Source organism: Diospyros lotus, chromosome 12 (assembly GCF_014633365.1).
Source record: "Diospyros lotus cultivar Yz01 chromosome 12, ASM1463336v1, whole genome shotgun sequence".
In the NCBI taxonomy this organism is placed as follows: Eukaryota; Viridiplantae; Streptophyta; class Magnoliopsida; order Ericales; family Ebenaceae; genus Diospyros; species Diospyros lotus.
The window spans coordinates 26,878,096-26,900,173 of record NC_068349.1 but is presented as its reverse complement, the minus strand read 5'-3'; the positions used below and the strand labels follow the sequence as shown (position 1 = coordinate 26,900,173).

Below are 22,078 nucleotides of genomic sequence, written 5' to 3'. Positions count from 1 at the left end.
AAGTCTGCTCATATTTACAAATAACTATAAACAAATTACATTTACCATTTTCCTTTCACACATTTAATACAGACTCAAACAAGGGGAAGTGCATGAATAATCTAACATTTCAGAAGACAGATAATTTTCTTTTCTTCTAGAATTCCCGTTCTATTCATAAATACTTCATCTTGCAGAGTATAATAACAATTAAGTTATCTTCTACTCTAAAGAAATTATCACCTTAGCTCTCTTGAACAAATCCCTGATACGAGCAGAACCAACCCCAACTAAAACTTCAACGAATTCTGACCCTGCCATTTGGTAAAATGGAACACCAGCTTCACCAGCTATGGCTTTGGCAACCAAGGTCTGTGAAAGCAGCAGTTCTATTTTCAACATTTCAGAAAATTTAACAGCCAAAATTTTGCAAAATCGAACAAAATTACCAACCTTCCCACATCCAGGAGGGCCCTCCAATAAGACTCCATGAGGAGGCTTTATTCCCATTTTATCAAATAGCTCTGGATTCTTCAAATACCTCACCAACTAATTGGAGAATATAAAGTAAAATTTATTAGGTTTGTAAAGCTGATATAGAGTTTAAAGTCTAAAAGTTAGACAGAAAAGTAATATTCATTCACGAAAATGAAATTGTAGCATTGCAAAAGAGGATTCTTGAAATTGTAGCATTGCAACAGAGGACCAAGAATCCGACACACAATCATTATAGGGGGAGGGGGAATGTATAAAAACAAGAAGCAAAGGGTTGAAAAATACCACTAAAAATTAACGGGACCAAATAAACACCTGATAGTGCACAATAGCAAGTGAAACAATTATTTAGTTTTCCATAATTTATACATAGTGAAATAAAAATAAAATTACCAATGAACTGCCCTTTAGTTGACATTAGAGTGAATTAACATTTTTTTTTTTTCTAACAAGTGGCTTTGAATAAAAGAACAAGAGTCTTGAAAGATATTGTTCCCTCACAGAACGGAAAGAAAAGCAGTTAAAAAAAAAACCTCTTGGAGCTCTTCCACCGCTTCCTCAATCCCAGCCACATCATTAAATGTAACTCCAGTTGAACCCTAGAGGAACATCATAAATTAAAAGTTAAAAAATATATATATGATGACAAGCAGAATGGAAGATTTATCTGACTCTGAAAGAAGTTTAAACAAGAAGGTACACTGAAGTAATGGTTAGAAACTGACGTCAACACGAGCTTGTGGCTTAGATTGAGAAAATTCGATGCCTTGCCATATATCCTGTACAATGAAGAGAATGCACAAATAAGAGATGGACCAAATCCATTGCAAAATGCAATGACGTCAAAAATATGGGAAGCAAGTAAAGCTCACCCATTTTCTGAAGTTCTTAGGTCTTCTTGAAAGAGTAAAACGGACAAGAAGAAGCATGGTCAAAAACACCAACATGATTGGTTTAAGCATTTCGAGACTGGCAGACACACCCCCAAAAGTGTAAACTTCATACAATTTAGAGGAAACCCCTCCATCACTGAAAATATCAAGAAAATTATCCCACACTCTTTCAGAAATACTGAAGACGAGACTAAGGAAAAGCTTAAGAAATGGTTTGGCCACAGGCCATACAACATATACGGCCACCACAAAGACTAAGCTTGTCACAGCAAACACTGCCGAAGCTAGAAATCCTCCCACAAGAACAGCTGCTGCAGCCATCACAGCAGTCAGCATTCCAAGTTCCACCATCATTCTGCTTGATATTGAAGATGCCACAGGATGAGGATATTCAGGCAATTTTCCCACCCAAGACTGTAGACAAGATTCAGCTGTAAGAAAGAGGGAGTTTGGAGTAAAAAAATTAAACCACTCACCCAAGGCAAGTTCTTTGACATTCGAGAGGTGGTAAACATTTTGTGATAAATTGCAAGACACAAAGAAATCGCTTGCATGGTAGCTAAGTAATAAACATGTGTAATAAATTGCAAGTTGCAAAACATATCACTTACAAAGCAGCTAAGGGTATAGACTAGACAAAAAAAAAAAAAAAAGAATAAGAAAAACAGCCAAGGGTATAAGACCCAACTGATAAATATTTTTGTTAAGTCCATTGGACTATTGTTGTAAATGGAAATTCAAATAACAAAACATGATGTTTTAGCCACTATATTTCATGATTTTACTTGAAACTTGCTGAACTGCACCCCCCCCCCCCCCCCCCCCCACACACACACACAAAGAATGACCAAAGGTTAGCATGCATGGGTTTGACAGCCATTTCAAAGATTCCCAAAAACAACCCTAGGCAAGGTGCACCATGGCGTCCCTCACAATGCTTCTACCAAGATTGAAGAATTCTAGTAGCCATTGTAGGATAAGTGTGGGAAAACCATGCCCAGGTGAACAACACATTGCAGAAGATCCAGTCTAATAGCCACTGTAGCCAAAGCATGGATAGAGGTGCCCAGATAGTAGGGACTGCAGGATTACCGTTGGAAAAATGTTGCCAGGATGTGGCATATCCTTGACAGAAAAGGAAACTGATTTGTTACGGGAAGCCAATGAGAGCAAAATTTCTTAGAGATGGCCATCCAGATCTAGAACAGAAGGCAATCAATCAAGAAATGCATGCTCGAACTAAAATTCTCTCCATAATCAGCATGCAATCACCATGATTGATTGAATAAAGCTTGTAAATTGTTAAGTCTTCTCAACTTGTGAGCATTCCAAAGCTTCTTTCTGCAGTACTGAACTTGTGACATTGTTCCTTCATCCATTCACAAGCCTTCAAGCAACAATAAATAAGATTCTTATCCTTTTGGTTACCAAGCCATAATAGCCTTTGGAAACAAGATTTAGCCAGTGATTGAGTAATGACACAGACAATTGATTGAGAAGCATCTCCTCAAACTTAAGTTTGCAACTCCTCTGATGAGGTAAGGTGGAATCATCCTTGCATCTAGAGTAACCTTTGCAAATCATCTTGTTCACAAAGGAGGTTTTAAGTCCCTTCGTTTTTCTTTATTTTGTTAGTCAAAGGCTATGAGTGAGAGCCTTGGTAACAAAGGTAACATTGTTCCTTTGTGACTAGAAGGTCATAGTTTTGAGTTGTTGAAATAACCTCTTTGCAAAGAAAGGGTAAAGCTAAATGTACAAATACGACCTACTCTTAACCCACCTAAAGTGGGGGAGCCTCATGCATTGAGGTTACCTTTGTTAAGTCAAGGCTATCCAACTTAATTTTTATCAAGATTTTTTCTTGTGCGACTCTCAACCCTTCAAAACTCTTACATGACATTAGAGTAAGATGCTCAATTTTTCTTTTTGTGTTCTTGAGGCGTGATGTTGTTGAAAAGTGGGACCCACACCAACACCAAGTAATTCCCTGTGATGTCAAGGCTATTCTCCCTCGGTGTACAATCCAAAGGTCAAGTTAGTACTTGGTTTTAGGAGGACGAGCAAAGTAACAAGTAGAGGAGGACTTAATGCATACCTGCCATTAAAGAGTCAAGGGCTTTTATAGTTTGTGTGAGGATGGCTTGAGCATGATTTCTGTCAGGTGTCCCATCTAGGACATGGCTAAGCATGGCCTGGGCATGAGCTTAGGGGGTCAGGGCACTTCTGTTGGACCATGCTTATTAACTGCAGAGGTTGTCATGCTAGTGTGCCACACGGTGATGGTCCACTTTGATTGGATCTCCACCACATGCCTTTTATTTAGTGGTCCACTTGTTTCGCTAGCTTTGGGGCATGTGGCACATAGGCTTGACCAAGGGAGGTTGATTATTTAGCCCTATCACTTGCCCCCCAACTCCTATAGCTAATCTTGCTTAGGCGTAAGAGTTTTTTCAGGTTCGACCTTCTGCCTAGCACCTCTCTGCGTTCTCTTCTTTCTTTCTCTTGCTTAGACATTTTAGATGGGATATTTCATATCCTACCATGTCACTATTCCAGGAGGAAAGGGAAAGGGGGTCAAAACTGTTTGCCTCCCTTCTCGAACCCTATAAGAGGCTTTCCCCTACTCCAATTTCATTTCCTTACTTTCTCCATACTTGCTCTAACTACTCCTTGCTCGGCATCTCCTATTCAGTCATTCCATCTCCTTTGCTCGTCTTTCCCCCAATAAGCATGTCTTCATCTAGTGATTCCCAGAATAGGTCATTTAGTGCATCTACATCATATCCAAAAACCAATAGTAGTTTTGAGAGCTCAGATTCAAGTAGAGTTAGGCCTATTCTTGTGTCACGAGTGAAATTAGTCAAGAAAGTTGAGGCCTCTTCTCAATCAATTAAGCTTGTAGCAATGGAGCCCGAGGACTTAAGAGTCTGAGGGTCTCCTCGAAGACCTTACTGAGGATCTCTCAATGCTCGAGATTGAGGCCATTGAGGTTCTTGAACATAGGTTTCTTCTCCCTACTAAGGGTTATGAGTACATCGTGCCGAGGAACCTTCCTACTCACCATGCACCACTGAACTGTTTGATAGTGTACAAACAGGCCTTGGAGCCGAGTATACATCTCCCCCTCCCCCATCTTGTATATACTATCTTCAAGTTCTTAGATTTGAGCCTTCCCAAATTGCTCCCAATTGATGGAGGAACCTCATATGTCTTTCCACACATGCTATTGAGCTAAGTCTATCCTTCCTCATGCTTGACTATTCTTGAAAATGCTTCGAGGCACTACAATCAATCGGTCTGAGGCATGATACACCTTTATGGCCGCTCCTCAAATGAAATTCATAGTTGATAACCGCTCCTTGAATGAAATTCATAGTTGATAACCCCTCCTCCATCAAGAGGTGGAAGGAGAGGTTCTTTTTTGTTCGATGAGAGGAAGGGATTCCTTTCCCCTTTCCTACTCACTGGAAAACAAATCGTGACATCGCTACGAAGATCCGCCTTTCCAAGATCGAGAAACTAAGCTTGCAAGAGCATGTCAACGCCATCAAGTTCATCTCCGATCGAGCCTTGTCACTCAAACTTATCTCTCCTCGTCTTAACATCGTGTCAAGCCGTTCCTTAGGTTCCATCCTTCCCTCTGCTTGCCTTAGAAGTCATCTTTAGCATTTATGTCTAACTTTTGCTTGGTCATTGTGTTTATCTAATTGAACTGCTTTCTTTCTTCCTTGTTTCAATGAAAATGGTTGATAAGATGTGGTTCTTTAGTGCGCATAGAGTAGTGATTGAGAGCACCAAAAATGATGAACATCAAGCTTAGCAACAAGGTGAGGACGTTCTTGTGCCACCAGAGAAAAAGAAGACGACCAATGCCTCCACTTTTGGGGCTCCAATCCAGAGGCGCACTCCAAACCTTTCAAGCAAAGCGCCTCATCCAAACAACCTAGTGATAGCCCCTGAAGATCTGATGGAGACCACCTCTAAGGGTTCTCATCATCCTTTGCCCTTGGTGGCCATCTTGCTAAATCCGAGCAGAAGGTGCTCATCATGGAGGCATGCTTCTTCAAGATAAGCCCAAATAGGGAATGCTCCTAGGATCAGTGACTAGGCCCCACAGTGGGAGCCAATTCATGTCGTTGAAGAGTGGGACCCACGCCGACAAGAAGTGATTCCCTATGATGTCGGGGCTATTCTCCCCTATATACACTCCGATGGTCAAGTTAGTACTCAATTTTAGGAGGATGAGAAGAGTAACGAGTAGAGGAGGACTTCACAACTACCTGCAATCGGAGAGTCGAGGGCTTTTATAGTCATGCGAGGATGGCTCGAGCGTGATTTTCATCTAGTGTTTCATTTGAGACGTGGCCAAGCATGGTCTGGGCATGCGCTCAAGGGCTTAAGCCACTTCTACTAGACCATGCTTATTGATTGTGGAGGTTGTGCTCACCACATGGAGGATAGCCACATGGTAATGGTCCACTTTGATTAGATCTCCACCATGTGTCTTATATTTAGTGGTCCACTTGTTCAACTAGTTTTTGGTATGCGGCAAAATAGGGTTGATCAAGGGAGGTTGATTATTTTCCCCCATCATGGCGCATTGTGAATTTTTGGAAAACTTTGTTCTTGAAAATGCATATGTCCAAGAACAAAGGTTCAATAGCTCATACTCTCTTTTACCAACTCCCAACCACACGTATTACAGAGCCATAATGCATGCCTTTCTCAAATCTATTCATGAGAAGGTATGGCTAGCTGTTTTTGATGATTGCTTGCCCTTCATTACATGAGATGGAGGGAAAATTAAGTCTATACCCATGGTTCGATGGGTAAAACTGATTATGAGAAAATGTGGTGGAACAGTAGAGCATAAATGCTATTTTTTAAGGAATTTCAATGTGCTTTTACTTGAAAGTTAGCCAAGGAGGCAAGGAAAGGACTTATGAGGGTACCACAATAGTACAATGGAAAAATTACAATGTTTAACTACTAATTCCAAGTCCCTTGTAGAATGATGATACATTTGACTTGTTCTATTTTAAGTTGAGGGATATTGTCAACTCTAGAACAGGATCTCCTAGAAGAAAACAGTCAGAAAAATAAAACTGATTTTGAATCCAAAATTTTTACATGATCAATTAGAGAGAGCTGATGGCTGTTGCAAGACGCTCAAAGCAAGTAATTGATGCTTGATGAGATTTTGGACACAAAGATGTGTGTCAAAAGCTAGGGAGGGCTTTTGCTATTGTTGGAGAGTCCTAGGATCCGAGGGGACCTCAAAGTAGAAAAGAGTCCAAAGCAAAGAAGAAGTCTACAGGAGATATGGGCTTCAGTTGTGGGCTGGCGCATCAAGATAAAGGTGAAGAAATAAAAGAGAAAAACAAGATAAGACTCCTAACCGAGAAGGACAAATTATAGGAATAGAATTTATAAATTATCCTGTAAATATTTTCAATTATGTTATTTATCATCTGCTAGAAGTTAGGAAGTGATAGCATAGAAAGCTGTATATAATTCATCTTTCATGAGAAATCAAGCATGAGTTGATTTCCACCAAATTAGTCTCTCGTTTCAGGTTCCATACCTTAGGAACCAAGTTTGTTCATGGTATCAGAGCTCGACTCTTCCTAGTCCAAAGATTCGAATCAAATGGAGCCTCAAGATCGTGAGTATGCAGCCCCAACTGCAACGGAGTCTTCCTTGAGTTCGGATCTTCAACAACCGGCGACTTCAACTGCTAGAGCGCCAAACAACACCCTATCACTGGATAGCCATACTTTGCATATCACTCAACATAGGTTGAACGGAAGAAACTTTAGAGAATGGTTTCAATCCATAACCTTAGTAATTAAAGACAAAGGGAAATACAGCTACCTCAAAGGTACAATCCAAACTTCACCAGAAAATTCAATAGAATATCAAAGATGGGACATAGAGAATTTGATATTGATGGCTTGGATTATCAATTCAATGGAGCCCAAGATAGGCCGACCCTATCTATTTTACAAAACATCCAAAGAAGTGTGGGAGGCTATTCAGGAAATTTATTCCGATCTCGAAAATACAGCTCAATGCTTTGAGATTAGAATTGCAATCCGGAATACCAAGCAAGGCAATCTTGGAGTGACTGAGTACTACAACAACCTAGTAGAACTATGGAAGGAGATGGATCTATTTTATGATCCTAGCTGGAAGTGTGCAGATGATAGCCAAAAGTATAGCAAGATGCTGGAAAAAGAGAGGATTTTTTATTTTCTCCAAGGGCTCAATCCAGACTTAGATGAGGTAAGAGGAAGATTATTGGGTACCAAGCCTTTACCATCTCTCCGGGAGGTGTTTGTCGAGGTCAGACGGAAGGAAAGCAGAAAGAGGGTTATGCTGCCAACAACCGAACCTAATTTAGGATCAGCTCTCACTGCTGCAAGAAAGGAAGACATTCCAAGGGAGAAGCAATGGTGTGAACATTGCAATCGGCCTTATCACACCAAGAGTACATGCTGGAAGTTGCATGAGAAACCCCCAAACTGGAAACCGAGACCTAAGAAGGAGAAGGACAGATCCGCTTATGTAGCAGCAAGTGTCCCCACTGGTGAAAAAGGAAAAGGAATGGGATTAACTACTGATCAAATTGAGTTCTTACAGAAACTGTTACAATGCTCACATATTGCAAAGGAATCAGAAGAGGCAGCACCAAATTATTCAGCATCTCTAGCACAAAAAGGTCAATTTCTTTCTCTGATTGCTAGGAGAATGAATAAGAGTCATTGGGTGATAGATACCGGGGCATCCGACCACATGACTGGCTCTACTACTACTCTTGATAATTTTCAGATAGGAGATAAGGATCTAATTGTTTTGATGGCTGATGGAACACAATCATTGGTGAAAGGAAAGGGAAGTGTTTGTGTTGCTGATTTATTACTTGAATCAGTGTTGCATGTGCCAAGCCTAAGTTGTAATCTGTTATCGGTAAGCAAACTAATGAGAGACTTGGATTGTATTGTAACATTCTTTCCTTCATATTGCATTTTTCAGGACCGATTCTTGGGGAAGGTGATTGGCAGTGCTGAGGAGAAGGATGGACTTTACTAGCTTTCTGATAACAGGGATTCTCTTAGTCAAGTTTCTCATAGGTTTTCTCTTATGGTTAGTTCAGATTCTGAAATTTTGTTATAGCATAGACGCCTTGATCATTCTAATTTTTCCTATTTGAAACAGTTGCACCCTAACTTATTTTTCAATAAAGAAAAAGTGGTACTTAAGTGTGATCATTGCATCCTTGCTAAACAAACTCATAGTACTTATCAGTCAGTCCCCTATACTCCTTCTAAACCTTTCTATTTGATCCATAGCGATATATAGGGACCGGCTAGAGCACCAAACCTAAATGGGGCAAGATGGTTTATAACCTTTATTGATGGCCACACAAGAGTGAGTTGGGTATACTTGATGAAAGAAAAATCTAAGGCATGTGCAATCTTTCAAACTTTCCATAAACTTATTTTAAATGTCTTCCAATCCTCTATTTGCATCCTCAGAACTGACAATGGCCGAGAATACTTCTCTCACTCGTTTACCCAATATCTCACTACCAATGGGATCTTCCATCAAAGCACTTGTCCTTATATCCCTCAACAAAATGGAATAGCTGAAAGGAAAAATCGACACTTACTTGAGGTGGCTAGATCTCTTATGTTCACAAGTTTTATGCCTAATAGATATTGGGGGGAGGCAATCCTAACAGCTGCTTATCTAATTAATAGACTGCCTTCCAAAGTCCTGAAATACCAAGCCCCACTGCATAATCTCACTTCCATCTTTCCCCATGCTTGTATTCTAAATACTCTTCCTCCCAAAGTACTTGGATGTGTGGTGTATATCCATCAAACCAGTCCAAATCAGCATAAACTTGAACCAAGAGCATTAAAGTGTATATTCATTGGGTATTCTCCTACCCAAAAGGGTTTTAAATGTTTCTGCCCTACATCACAAAAATTCTTCATCTCTTGTGATGTAACATTTGTGGAGAATTAGTCCTATTACTCAAATACCTCTCTACAGTTGAAAGATAATCATTGGGATCCAGCAGTACCTATGCCTATTTCATTACCTATACCTCATCTTAACCCCAATAATGGTCTTGATCAAACTGCTGCAGCTAATCATCCTCAGCCAGCATGCTTTGAACCTCGTTACCCGAGCCTATCATCTCCTCAAGAACCCCAAATCCCAGCTGAATCTATGGAAACTGATTTAGGGGATGACTTGAATCTAGAAAAGCCAATGCATGTTTACTCAAGAAGAGGTAAGCTCCTCAAAAAAGCCAACTGCTAGAACCGAGGGAAAGTCTAGTGAATGAGGAAGAAGTTACAGCAGTTGACAGTGACTTGCATCTCCCTATTGCTGTTAGAAAAGGGGTAAGATCATGTGTGAAGCATCCTATTTCAAATTACTTGACATATTCCAGGTTATCTCCCGAATTCAAGGCTTTCACCACTAATTTAGATACAGTGGCTATACCTCGGAATATTCAAGAGGCATTAAATGATCCCAAGTGGAAAAAGGCAGTAATGGAAGAGATGAGGGCACTAAAAGGCAACCACACATGGGAAGTTGTTGACTTTCCAGAAAACAAGAAGATTATAGGCTGCAAATGGGTATTCACCATCAAATACAAATCAGATGGGAGTGTGGATAGATACAAGGCCAGGCTAGTTGCCCAAGGTTTCTCTCAAACTTATGGGATAGATTATGAGGAGACATTCGCACCAATTGCAAAACTAAATTCTTTAAGAGTGTTGTTATCTATTGCTGTAAATATAGACCGAGAATTGTTCCAATTTGACATAAAAAATGCATTCTTAAATAGGGAGTTAGAAGAAGAAATATATATGCAGATTCCACCCGGTTTTGATACTGAAGAAAGTGGCAAGGTGTGCAAATTACAGAAATCTCTCTATGGATTGAAACAGTCTCCAAGGGCATGGTTCAAAAAAATTCAGCTCTACTCTCATTAAATTTGGATACAAACAATGTGAGGCCGATCATACTCTCTTTGTTAAACATGCTGCTAATGGAAAGAAGTGTATCTTAATTGTGTACGTAGATGATATAATTATTATAAGAGATGACATTCATGAGATAGCAGCTCTGAAACAGAAGTTGAAAGAAGAATTTGAAGTCAAAGATTTGGGTGAAATAAAGTACTTTCTTGGAATGGAAGTAGCAAGAGGAGCAAACTAGGTACAATTATCTCCCAACAAAAATACACTCTTGATCTCCTAAAAGAAACTAAAATGTTAGGTTGCAGACCTAGGTATACTCCACTAGAAAGAAATTGGACATATGTGAAAAAGGATGATGACTTGGTGGTTGATAAAGACAAATATCAAAGGCTAGTAGGGAGGTTAATTTATCTCTCCCTAACTCGCCTAGATATAGCATATGCAGTGAGTATTGTTAGCCAGTACATGCATGCTCCAATTCAACAACATATGACAGTTGTGTACCACATATTGAGATACTTAAAAGGAACTCCTGGTAAAGGGAATTCCTGGTAAGGGACTGTTGTTTCAAAAGAGTGATGAAAGAGGGGCTGAAGGGTTCTCTGATGCAGATTGAGCTGGATCAGTAATAGATAGTCGGTCAACATCTGAATTTTGCACTAAATTATGGGGAAATCTAATTACATGGAGAAGCAAAAAACAATCGGTAGTAGCAAGAAGCAGTGCAGAAGTAGAGTTTAGGGCAATAACCCAAGGCATATGTGAGCTTATTTGGCTAGTAAGGCTTATGGAGGACCTACAAATACCTCTGACTCAACCAACAAGACTATATAATGATAGCAAGTCAGCCATATATATTGTTAATAACCTAGTACAGCATGATAGAATGAAACACGTCAGAATTGACCGCAATTTCATCCAAAGGGAAATTGATGGAGGAGGCATAAAGCTGCTTTATATCCCTACAACAGAGCACATAGCAGATGTGTTAACTAAAGCCATGTCAAGACTTGGTTTTGAGCCTCTTATTAACAAGCTAAGAATGAGAGATATCTATTCCTTAGCTTGAGGGGAGCTGTTGGAGAGTCCTAGGATCTGAGGGGACCTCAAAGTAGAAAAGAGTCAAAAGTAAAGAAGAAGTCTGCAGGAGATATGGGCTTAGGTTGTGGGCTGGAGCATCAAGATAAAGGAGAAGAAATAAAAGAGAAAAACAAGATAAGACTCCTAACCGAGAAGGACAAATTATAGGAATAGAATTTGTAAATTATCCTGTAAATATTTTCAATTATGTTATTTATCATCTGCTAGAAGTTAGGAAGTGATAGAATAGAAAGCTATATATAATTCATCTTTCATGAGAAATCAAGCATGAGTTGATTTCCACAAAATCACTCTCTCGTTTCAGGTTCCATACCTTAGGAACCAAGTTTGTTCAACTATTATGTGGAGACAGCATCCAAGATCGAAAGGAAGTCAATGAAAACAAAAGGTGAAAACCTGAATCTTCTAAGGTTGGAGTTGCAAGGAATGAAAAGAGAAAGTTTACACAAGCTGCTAAAAAAAGCATTACTTGCAACCTCACAAAAGGGGGTAAAGGCCAAAAGAAAAAGGCAGGGAAAGAAAGGAAGAAAAGGTGCCCTAATCATTTTCTTTTAGTTTAGCTATCTGATAGAACAATGTATATTTCCCCTTCACTGTTGAATGGTGTGCACAACCTACATATATTCTCTATATCCTGTAAATATATATGTCAAGTCCGAAGGATCTGACTAAGGGATTCTCGACAATAGAGAGTTTGGAGAGGGAAACCAAAGAGAAATGAGGAAGAGAGAGAGAAAAGAGAGAGGATTCAAGAGAATTAAGTTGTAATATTTCTCAATGATCCAGAGAGAAAGAGAGAATACTCATATATAGCTAGGATTCTCTCCTCACGTGCTGTAACTGTTTACATCATTGGGGAATGTACAAGCTGCCACAACAGCAACAAATCCTGTACCATTCCCTACAGCCGCTAACTAACTCTCGCCTAAATTCCCTCCCTATTACATTTAGTCCCTCATTACATTTTATTGTAATACCACCCTTATATCACGCAGTACATAACAATTACCCCGCCCTACAAAACTTTTCTTGTCCACAAGAAACGTGAAGGAGGCTGGTCACGCGAGGAAACTGGTTCAAGATGTCCGGAAGATACTCCCATGTATTATCAGCCGAGTGTAGATCAGACCACTTAATGAGAACTTGGGTGATTGGGGCTCCTTATCTGTAGATCACCCTTCTGTCAAGTATGGCTATAGGCTCTCGAGTAGGAGCTTCAGCCTGGGGAAGAGTTACTAAGATGGAGCTTGCTGGTTGTGCCCCCACTGCTTTCTTGAGGAGTGAAACATGGAACACCGGATGTATATTAGAACCTTCTGGTAACTGTAACTGATATGCCACTGTTCCCACCTTTGCAATAACTGAAAAGGGTCCATAGAACCTTGGATGCAATTTGGAGCCGGGGTGAGGATGTAGGGTTCTTAGGTGTCTTGGTTTCAGCTTTAGATACACGATGTCACCTACCTGAAATTCTCTTTCACTCCTCTTATCTGCAAATTGTTTAATCCGATTTTGGGAATTAGCCATCTCTTCCTTAATTCCCCGCAGAGCCTATTGCCTCTGCTGTAGGTATGCGTCAAGGGATGCCATAGTTGAGTTGTCTCCCAGGGCTAGTAATTGGGGTGGTTTGTAACTGTAAAGGGCTTCAAATGGGGACCTTTTTTTATGGCTGAATGGTGGCTAGAATTGTACCACCATTAAGCCATTGAAAGCCATCTGTGCCATGTCTTTGGTTGAAGGAAACAAGTGCACCTGAGATACATCTCTAAACACTAATTAACCCTTTCAGTTTGCCTGTTCGATTCAGGGTAGTAAGCACTGGACATCTTAAGTTTCACCCCCAATAATCCCATCAACTCCTTCCACAGCAAGCTAGTAAAGATTTTGTCTTTGTCTGAGACTATAGCATTAGGTGTTCCATGTAGTTTGACCACTTGGTCTAAGAACATTTTGGCCACCTCTTAGGTAGTGTATGGATGAACCAAACCCATAAAATGCCCATACTTGGTGAAACGGTCCACCACTACTATAATGCAGTCTCTACCTTCTAATTTGGGCAGTCCCTCTATAAAGTCCATGGAGATGTCCTCCCATGGACCCTCGAGAATATTCAGAGGCTGGAGTAGCCCAGGTGCTGCTACATTCTCTGACTTGCACCGCCTACAAGTGTCACACCTCATCACAAATTCCATAACATCCTTCTTAAGTCCTAGCCATTTGAAGAGTTGTTTGACTTGATGGTATGTGTTTACAATACCTGAGTGTCCCCCAATGGGAAAGGCATGCAGTGCCTCTACTATCCTCTTTTTTAAGTGCCTCCTCATCCCCAATCACCATCTTCCCTTAGTATCTAATCACCCCATTTGTTAGAGTGTAACCTGGTTTAGCGGGGTCAACTACCAACTGCTACAGGAGCTCCCGGGTCTTCTCACTTGAGGTATAACTAGCAGCCACCTCTTGGCACCAATGTGGAACAACAGTTGTGATTGCAACTACACTCCCATCTTCAGGACATCTAGATAGAGCATCCGTTGCTAGGTTCTCCTTTCCCTTCCTATATTGAATCATATAGTCCAAACCCATTAATTTAATCATACCTTTTTGTTGTAACTGTGTATGTAGCTTCTATTGGAGCAAAAATTTAAGGCTCTCATGGTCTGTCTTGATCACAAAACTCCCCCCTCAAGATAATGACGCCATTTTCCACTACCAGAAGCTCATTTTCATGGATGCTCAACCCGAGGTGTCTTGGGGCAAGGTCTTGGCTAAGAAAGGCTATAGGTCTGCCTTCTTGCACTAAGACTACTCCAATCCAATTAGTGCTTGCATCTGTTTCTAAAATGAACTGCTTATTAAAATTTGGCAAGCCTAAAGTTGGTACTTTGCTCATGGCTTGTTTAAGCTTGCAAAAGGCTTCCTCAACCTTAGAATCCCACCGAAACCCATCTTTCTTCAATAGGTCAGTAAGGGGTTGACTGATAATGCCATACCCCTTAACGAACTGGCGATAATACCCAATTAATCCTAAAAATCCCCTCAACCCTTTCACATTGTGAGGCCTTGGCCAGGACACCATTGCAACCACCTTACTCGGGTCAGTGCTCACCCCTGAACTGGATATGATATGCCCAAGATATTCAATCTGCTGTTGGAAAAAAGTACACTTTGACTTCTTAACATACAGCTTATTGAGTCTAAGGACCTCAAAGGTAATTTTCAGGTGGCTTAGGTGCTGTTCAAAGGTAGGGTTGTAAATTCAGATATCATCAAAGAATACTAGGATGAATTTACGCAAGTATGGGTCAAAGATTTTGTTCATTAATGACTGAAAGGTTGTAGGGGCGTGTGCGGCCAAAGGGCATTATGCCCTTGGTGAGTCTTAAAAGCTGTTTTAGGGATATCTTCAAGCCGCATTCTGATTTGATGATAGCTGGATCAGAGATCTAATTTGGTAAAGACAGAGGCATTTTTAAGTTCATCAAGTAGATCTTCTACAATTGGAATGGGAAACTTGTTTTTGATAGTCATGGCATTGAGTTGCCGATAGTCAACGCAAAACCTCTATGATCCATTCTTTTTCTTAACAAGCAATACCGGTAATGCAAAGGGCTGGGTTGAATAATGGACTTTTGTAACATATCTTTGATGAGTTTCTCTATCTCTGTTTTCTGTCTGGGAGGGTATCGGTAGGCTCTTAGGTTAACAAGCTCTGCATTAGGCTTAAGATTGATAGTATGGTCATAAGGTCTCTTTAGTGGTAGGGAACTTAGCTTAGAAAATAGGTCCTTAAATTCAATTAACAGCATGTTAAGAGAGTCAAATTCCTGTACTTGCCATGGATTACGAGAGCTATCCACCACCTCCGCCAGGTGACTCTCTTCTCCTTGCTCCCCGGGGATAGATTCCATGGTATGGATAGAAAATAAAATTGAGCCACCTATGATAACTTGCTCTTGAGCATCCTGTGCAGCCTCTTTCCCAAAATCATTTTACACACCCCTATTTCGTGGCTGCCCACTAGGGTCTTCCTCCTCCCCTCTTTCTCAAACATGACCTCCATTTTATTGAAGTCAAAACTAATAGGACTAACTTCCTTCATCCAGTCCACTCCCAACACTACATCACAACCTCCCAATTTCAACAACCTTAAATCAGCTACAAACTCTTCCCCATTCATCTCCCAACAGAATCCCAAGCAAGATGATTGACTCATCACCTTGTTTCCGTTTGCTACGATCACTGATAGGGGATGAGAACTAGAAACTTCACAATTCAACTTCTTAGCCATGGTTTCATCCAAAACGTTGTGGGTGCTCCCATTGTCAATGAGCACCAATATTGGAGCATTTCGAACTCTCCCGTACCCTTTTAGTGCATGCAGGGATATCTCCCCTCTATCTTCTTCCTCCTTTTCTATACTCTCATCCCCTTCTTCTTTTTCCTCCTCTTCTGCTTCTAACAGTAACAATTGTCGTTTACATTTATGTCCCACAAAATACTTGTCCCCGCACCTACAGCAAAGACCAGCTAGGCATCTCTGTTCCATAATCCTTCCCCCATTTGCAACTGGGGTCACTGTCGAAAGCAAGGCCAGGATATTCTTGCTACCTTGCCCTGTATCCCTGCCTACAACCCTATTTTCGGGCTGCCACCCCTTGGTGCTCAACCCCTTCATTTGACTCCTTTGTTTCTTTAACATGGCCTCGATAGTCATCTCTTGCAGCCTTGCACTATCGACAGCCTGCTTAACTGTCTAGGGCTGCATCATCTTTACCATTGGTCTCACATCTTCTCCTAATCCACTAATGAAACTTGATACAAAATACTCTTCAGTTAGGTGGGGTTGGTGCATTACCATTAGCAATCTCAACTCCTCGAACTTCAGTTGATAGGCCTACATTGTCCCATCCTACCTTAATTTATTGAACTCCTAGATCACATCCCTCAAATCTCAGTCTCCAAATCTCGCACAGAGGTCCTCTGCAAATACATGCCAGGGACTCCCCTCCTTCGATGTGAACCAACCCTAAAACCATGCATCTCTTATATCGTTCAAGTAAGCCGCAACCAAAGTTATCTTTTGTTGTTCTTGAACTTGATACAGTGAGAACACCCTTTCACACCTCCTTATCCACCATCTTGGATTTTCACCCTCAAATGGTGGAATCTCCAATTTCGGCCCCAAAAAATTTGGTTGGGTTCGGTTCGCCTGCACTCCATACCTCCTATTTTCACCCAGGGTTTCCGTTTCGAATTCGAAGTTCAAAGTTCCCCCTTGTCGTTGCTCCACTGCTATTCCAGGCAATATGGGCTCTGTCCTTTCCCTGGGCAAAAATTCCGGTGACAGCCTCCCCAACTGTTGTGATGCAAACATTCGTATGAACATTTGTATCTATTCCATCACCTGCTCACGCAGCAGGGTACTATGCTCCCGATTTTCTTCACGCCACCTCCCCGTTGCCTGATCAATACTGGTATCCACCTTAGTTCCAATCGACAATTCCAAGGATCCCAACCTTGACTGCATCTCCGCCATGGCTATCGTCACTTGCTGCAATTGGGTCTCCATCTGCTTCATTCTCGTCCCATCGACCATTGTGTCAATATTGTAGTATCCACCCGATGCCCAAGAGCGAGCTTTGATACCAGATTGTCAGGTTCGAAGGATCTTAGTACTAAGGGATTCTCAAGCAATAGAGAGTTTGGAGAGGGAAACCAGAGAGAAATGAGGAAGAGAGAGAGAAAAGAGAGAGGGTTCAAGAGAATTAAGTTGTAATATTTCTCAATGATCCAGAGAGAGAGAGAATACCCATATATAACCGGGATTCTCTCCTCACGTGCTATAACTGTTTCAATCATTGGGGAATGTACAAGTTGCCATAGTAGCAACAAATTCTGTACCATTCCCTAAAGCCGCTAACTAACTCTCGTCTAAATTCCTTCTCTATTACATTTAGTCCCTCCATTACATTTTACTGCAATACTACCCTTATATCACGCGGTACATAACAATTTACTGTATTGTATACACTATATACAAATCATAACCTAACAAGCTACATCTAAACTACCTCATGCTTCAGCATTTGGATGTGGTAATATGCAAGATGCTTCTACTTCTATGCATATTTCTTTTCTCCCTATATGCCACCACCCCAGCACTAAAGGATGCATTAGGCTTAGTTGCATTAGATTGAACAATCACAACATGTATATTAAATTTATACCTAAGTGTCATCACCTATGAGATGGATGCATTTGACCTTATTGCCACAAGCTTCATAGGGTAGAGAACACTTTTAATGATTTGTCTAAGGGCTCCTAAGGAATGATGAACATATTATCATAATTATATATTGAATGGTATCTTCATATTGAACTAGTTATCTTTAGTGTATACACACACACACACACACACACACTAATATTATGGTATTTTTATATAGAATACTAGTTTTAAAATATTTAGTATTTTTTGGTTATTATAAAAATAAAAAATTACTAATAAAATAAATAAAACATACTTTATTGTATCCCTATCATATTCATATTCTTATTTTTCCATGTGATTCTTTTCTATGTCTGTAGACATCCCTTTTGGTATCTATGTCAGTGCTGCTTAGCCTTCAACTTAGTAACATAACTCCAAAATTTTGCTCTCATGGGTCATTATTGCATGCCAGAAATTCATCATAGGTAACTTTCTTTTAGTTTGTCAAAATCAATGCCATGCCATGACTAGTTTCTTGTACGTGTGTTCGCTAGCATTTTAGGGCTTGTTCTCTTTCCCGTTTTCGGGCCGTTTTCTATTTTTAGTTTTTGAAAACATTGAAAATGCGTTCTCTTTGTCACTTTTCAAAATGCGTTTTCAAAAACAACTAAAAATTTTGTTAAGGAAATTCAAAACAACATTTTGTTGTTTTGAGCGTTTTCAGTGAAAATACACTGAAAACACAAAACAATTTGAAAACGCGGAAAATAGCCCCCCCCCCGCGCGCGCGAGCACACGCAGAACCACTCCCCCCCCTCTCTCCCCCCATCTTTTCTCTGTTCTCGCTCTTCTCTTCTGGCCATCGATAGCCATAGCCACCGCGGTCGCCGTCGACCTTCAACTCCGCCGCCACCACGACCAGCGCCCCTCAACGCCACCGCGACCAGTACCACAACCACTGTCATCGACCTTCAACCCCACAGCCGCCACCGCGACCAGCACCCCCCTCCGCCATCTTCAACCCCACAGCCACCGCCACCGCGACCAGACCCCCCCCCCCCCCCCCCCACTGCCATCGCGACCAGCCTCCCATCGCCACCGCGACAGTACCGCGACCAGCACCCCTCACTGCCATAGCCACCGCGACCACCCCCCCCCCCCCCCAACACACACACACACACACACAGAAAACCCTAGAACGAAGAAGATGAGATGGGTTGCGGCTGATTTGATTTTTTGTTATGTTATTTAAATTTTTTATTTTATTTATTTATTAAACTGAATATGTGATATATTTTATTTGTATTAATTTTTTTAAATGATATTTCTAAGGTTGTTGATTTTTTTTTTTTTATTTGAAATTTATTTTATAGTTTAAAATTTTTGAATCAAATTTATAATTTGTTAAATAAAATATCATAATAACAAAAAAAAATCGTTTTTAAAATTTCAAAGTAAACTCGTTTTCTAGTTTCCTGTTTTGAGAAATAATTTTTCAGAATGACAAAAAGAACGCATTCTTAAAAATTTCAAAACAGACACTCAAAACACAAAACTCAAAATGAATTCAAAACTCAAAACACAAAACTCAAACACAAAGAGAACACCACCTTAGTTTTCCCATTTTCCACCTCATCTATATAAACATCTATTTCTTACCTTGCTCTTGTGTTCTACAAATATCATTCCTTGCCCTAGAGTTCTATCAAATTTGTCTCTTTATTCTAACTTCACAAACTGTCTTGCTAATTTATTAGTTATAGGTTGCACCAATCCTTCAAGTCAACATTTCTGCTTCTGCTTTAATAATTCAACACCAGAACTGAACAATGTAACCAGCAAATGCATTACTCAGGATCTAGCACCGTCTGGTTCTCTTAATAATTGACAACAATTATCATGAACTAATTCTTCAGCATTATTATCTATCAAAATAAAAGACAATTACCACTAGTACACTAACATTACCCAAAACTGTATGTTCAAGAATCATCATTCAGAAAATGTCCATAATAACAACATATCTGTGGAAAAAGTTAAGAGCAAAGACAGATTTCAAAGTTAAGAACGAGAGATTTTCTACATTAAGTAATGAGTTCAGTTTTGTTTCTCCAAATAAAAGGAGAAAATAATAAACAAAGTTACAGTAAAGTTCATTGCTCAAACAATTTTATCATTTTATTTTAATCAATCTTGTTCTCGGTAATAATAAGTAGAACACTAAGACAAACTTTCTGGCACAAGCATCTCCCTGGGGAAATCATGACAATAAAAAAGAGACTTTACAACATTGCTACCATTGCCTTGTACATGTTCCTATGTCAAGGAAAAAGAAAACAAAGAGCACAAATGAATAGCATAGTTTGTTTCTCTAATTCATATGGCAGGCTAAAATCAGGCCTCACAACATGAGTACCATCAACTATGTTCATGTTTCTATGGACACTAGGAAATACAAAAAAGAACATAAATCAATACCATAGTTTGCTTCTCTATTTCATAACGTGGTCCTGTGTACTCCTGCAAAACAATCTGTGCTTGGCGCTCAATCAACTTCATTGCCCTAGCAAGATATTCAATCATCAAAGAGCTACATAGCAAAGAACTACAAATACAAAATTCAGTAATACTGAAAGTTCCAAACAAAAAGATAAATAAAAAGGAGGCCTACAGATATGCACCATTTGGTTCTCTGCAAGCTCTTGTCACCAGGAATTTCTTTCAGCTCCACAATGAAATCCCTAAAACCATAGGACACACTTGTGTCCTCCTTGAGAGTCAACATCTTGACCTTGTCACTCTTCATGTACTTTACAAAATCCTCTAAACTCATCTTGGGCAAACTCTTAAATTCCCTATCAAATTCCTCTTCCTCGGACAAATTCGAGGCAAAAACTTGCTCAGGAACATACAGCTTCCCCCGATGCTCCCTCAGAATATCCTTCAAATACACAGCCTCAGACCTCGGACCACTGCTCTTCTCCTCCATTCCCACTTTGGATCTCAGCTTCTTAAGAATTTCACTAAGCCCAGCCGTAATTTCAGAACTATGCTTCTGCGAGTCCTCTTTCTCTTTCAGTGTATACAATTTATTGCCTACTAAGAACCTGGGTTCAACTTGACTAGGGTTTTCTTGCAAAACCCTTGTGATGAAATCATCCGCGCTAGCTGCACCAGTATTGTCAGATTCAGAAGCGGACGTCGAATCCGATTTTTGACTAATCGCACGGGGGGCATTTACAAAAGGTGGGATCCTCCTAAAGTGCTGGGTTAGATTCAAGCGTTTCCGGTGGCTACGAAGAGAAACTGAGAAGAAATGTGAATGACGGAGGATAATTGAAGGCTGAGGATTAAAAACCCTAGCTGAGATCAAGATGTCAGCTTTGCTCGTTGATTGCGAATACATAGTTCCGGAGATTATTTATCAACTCAGAGCTTCTTAGATGAACTGTGATAGCTAGTGGATTAACATTCTATCCAATGTTCGGCTATCATATTCATGAAAAAGCACTACTTTTCAAGCACTGCAATCGCTTCCAAGGAGAGAGAGACATCGCTTCAGAAATTACGATAAGAAGCTGAATTTGTTCCTTTTTTCAACGGATACAATTTTAGACAAATCACACTAGCCCCCCCTAATCTAATCATATATTTCACTTTGCGCCATCACGTATTAACTGCATTATTAATCCGCTTCTTTTGTATCAAACATTTGGTCGTGACGCATGCCTTGTTGAATTTGTGTGCAGCACATTCTTATTATTAGGATAAAATAGTCATTTTTATGTAAATTAGTCACTTATCATACATTATATGTGCGCAACTTATTTATTGATATGTATAATTATTGTTGTTATTGTAATTTTAATGTATTGAGTATACTGTTAGTTTGATTTTGATAATGAGTATTTTAACACAAAAAATTTAATAAGTATTAATTAAATAATATTAAAATAAGTCCCCATCAAAACTATTTTGAACAATTCTTAAAAATAGTTTTGAACTTTAATAATGTTGCTTAAATAATTTTAAAACAAGTCCTCATCAAGGTTAAACTATTTTGAATAGTTTTTGAAAATGATTTTTAACTTGTCATTTTTTTATTTTAAAAGGCAAACAAAATAATTTTAAAATAGAAGAAAAAATATTTAAACATTGAATATAGCGGCAAAATTGTCAACTTCTTTTCTAAGACTATTGATTGATTCTTCAAAGTTAAAATACATTATTAACTGATTCTTCAAAGTTGAAACAAACTGTTGATTGCTTGCCAAAATAAGTTGATTGGGTTTAGTGTGTGCCTTCTATATTAATTTTTCAAGATTAAATAGTCGATTGCCTTTCAAAGTTGGAAAAATTATCAACTATTTTTTCAAATTTCAAAATAACTTGTC

General features: G+C 39.7%; 1 protein-coding gene across 1 annotated transcript in view; it reads right to left on the bottom strand.

Moving 5' to 3' along the window:
* Window positions 1-21,256, bottom strand: part of LOC127786911 (probable inactive ATP-dependent zinc metalloprotease FTSHI 1, chloroplastic) — a 28,341-nt gene extending 7,085 nt beyond the window's left edge. The window contains exons 1-7 of the mRNA XM_052314669.1: window positions 20,366-21,256; window positions 20,163-20,247; window positions 1,347-1,781; window positions 1,200-1,253; window positions 1,008-1,073; window positions 433-528; window positions 223-351 (exon numbers count right to left, since the gene is read on the bottom strand). Coding sequence (XP_052170629.1) covers window positions 223-351; window positions 433-528; window positions 1,008-1,073; window positions 1,200-1,253; window positions 1,347-1,781; window positions 20,163-20,247; window positions 20,366-21,090 — 1,590 coding nt within the window. The 5' untranslated portion in view covers window positions 21,091-21,256. The remainder of the gene's footprint in view (window positions 1-222; window positions 352-432; window positions 529-1,007; window positions 1,074-1,199; window positions 1,254-1,346; window positions 1,782-20,162; window positions 20,248-20,365) is intronic.
* Window positions 21,257-22,078: the final 822 nt, after the last annotated feature.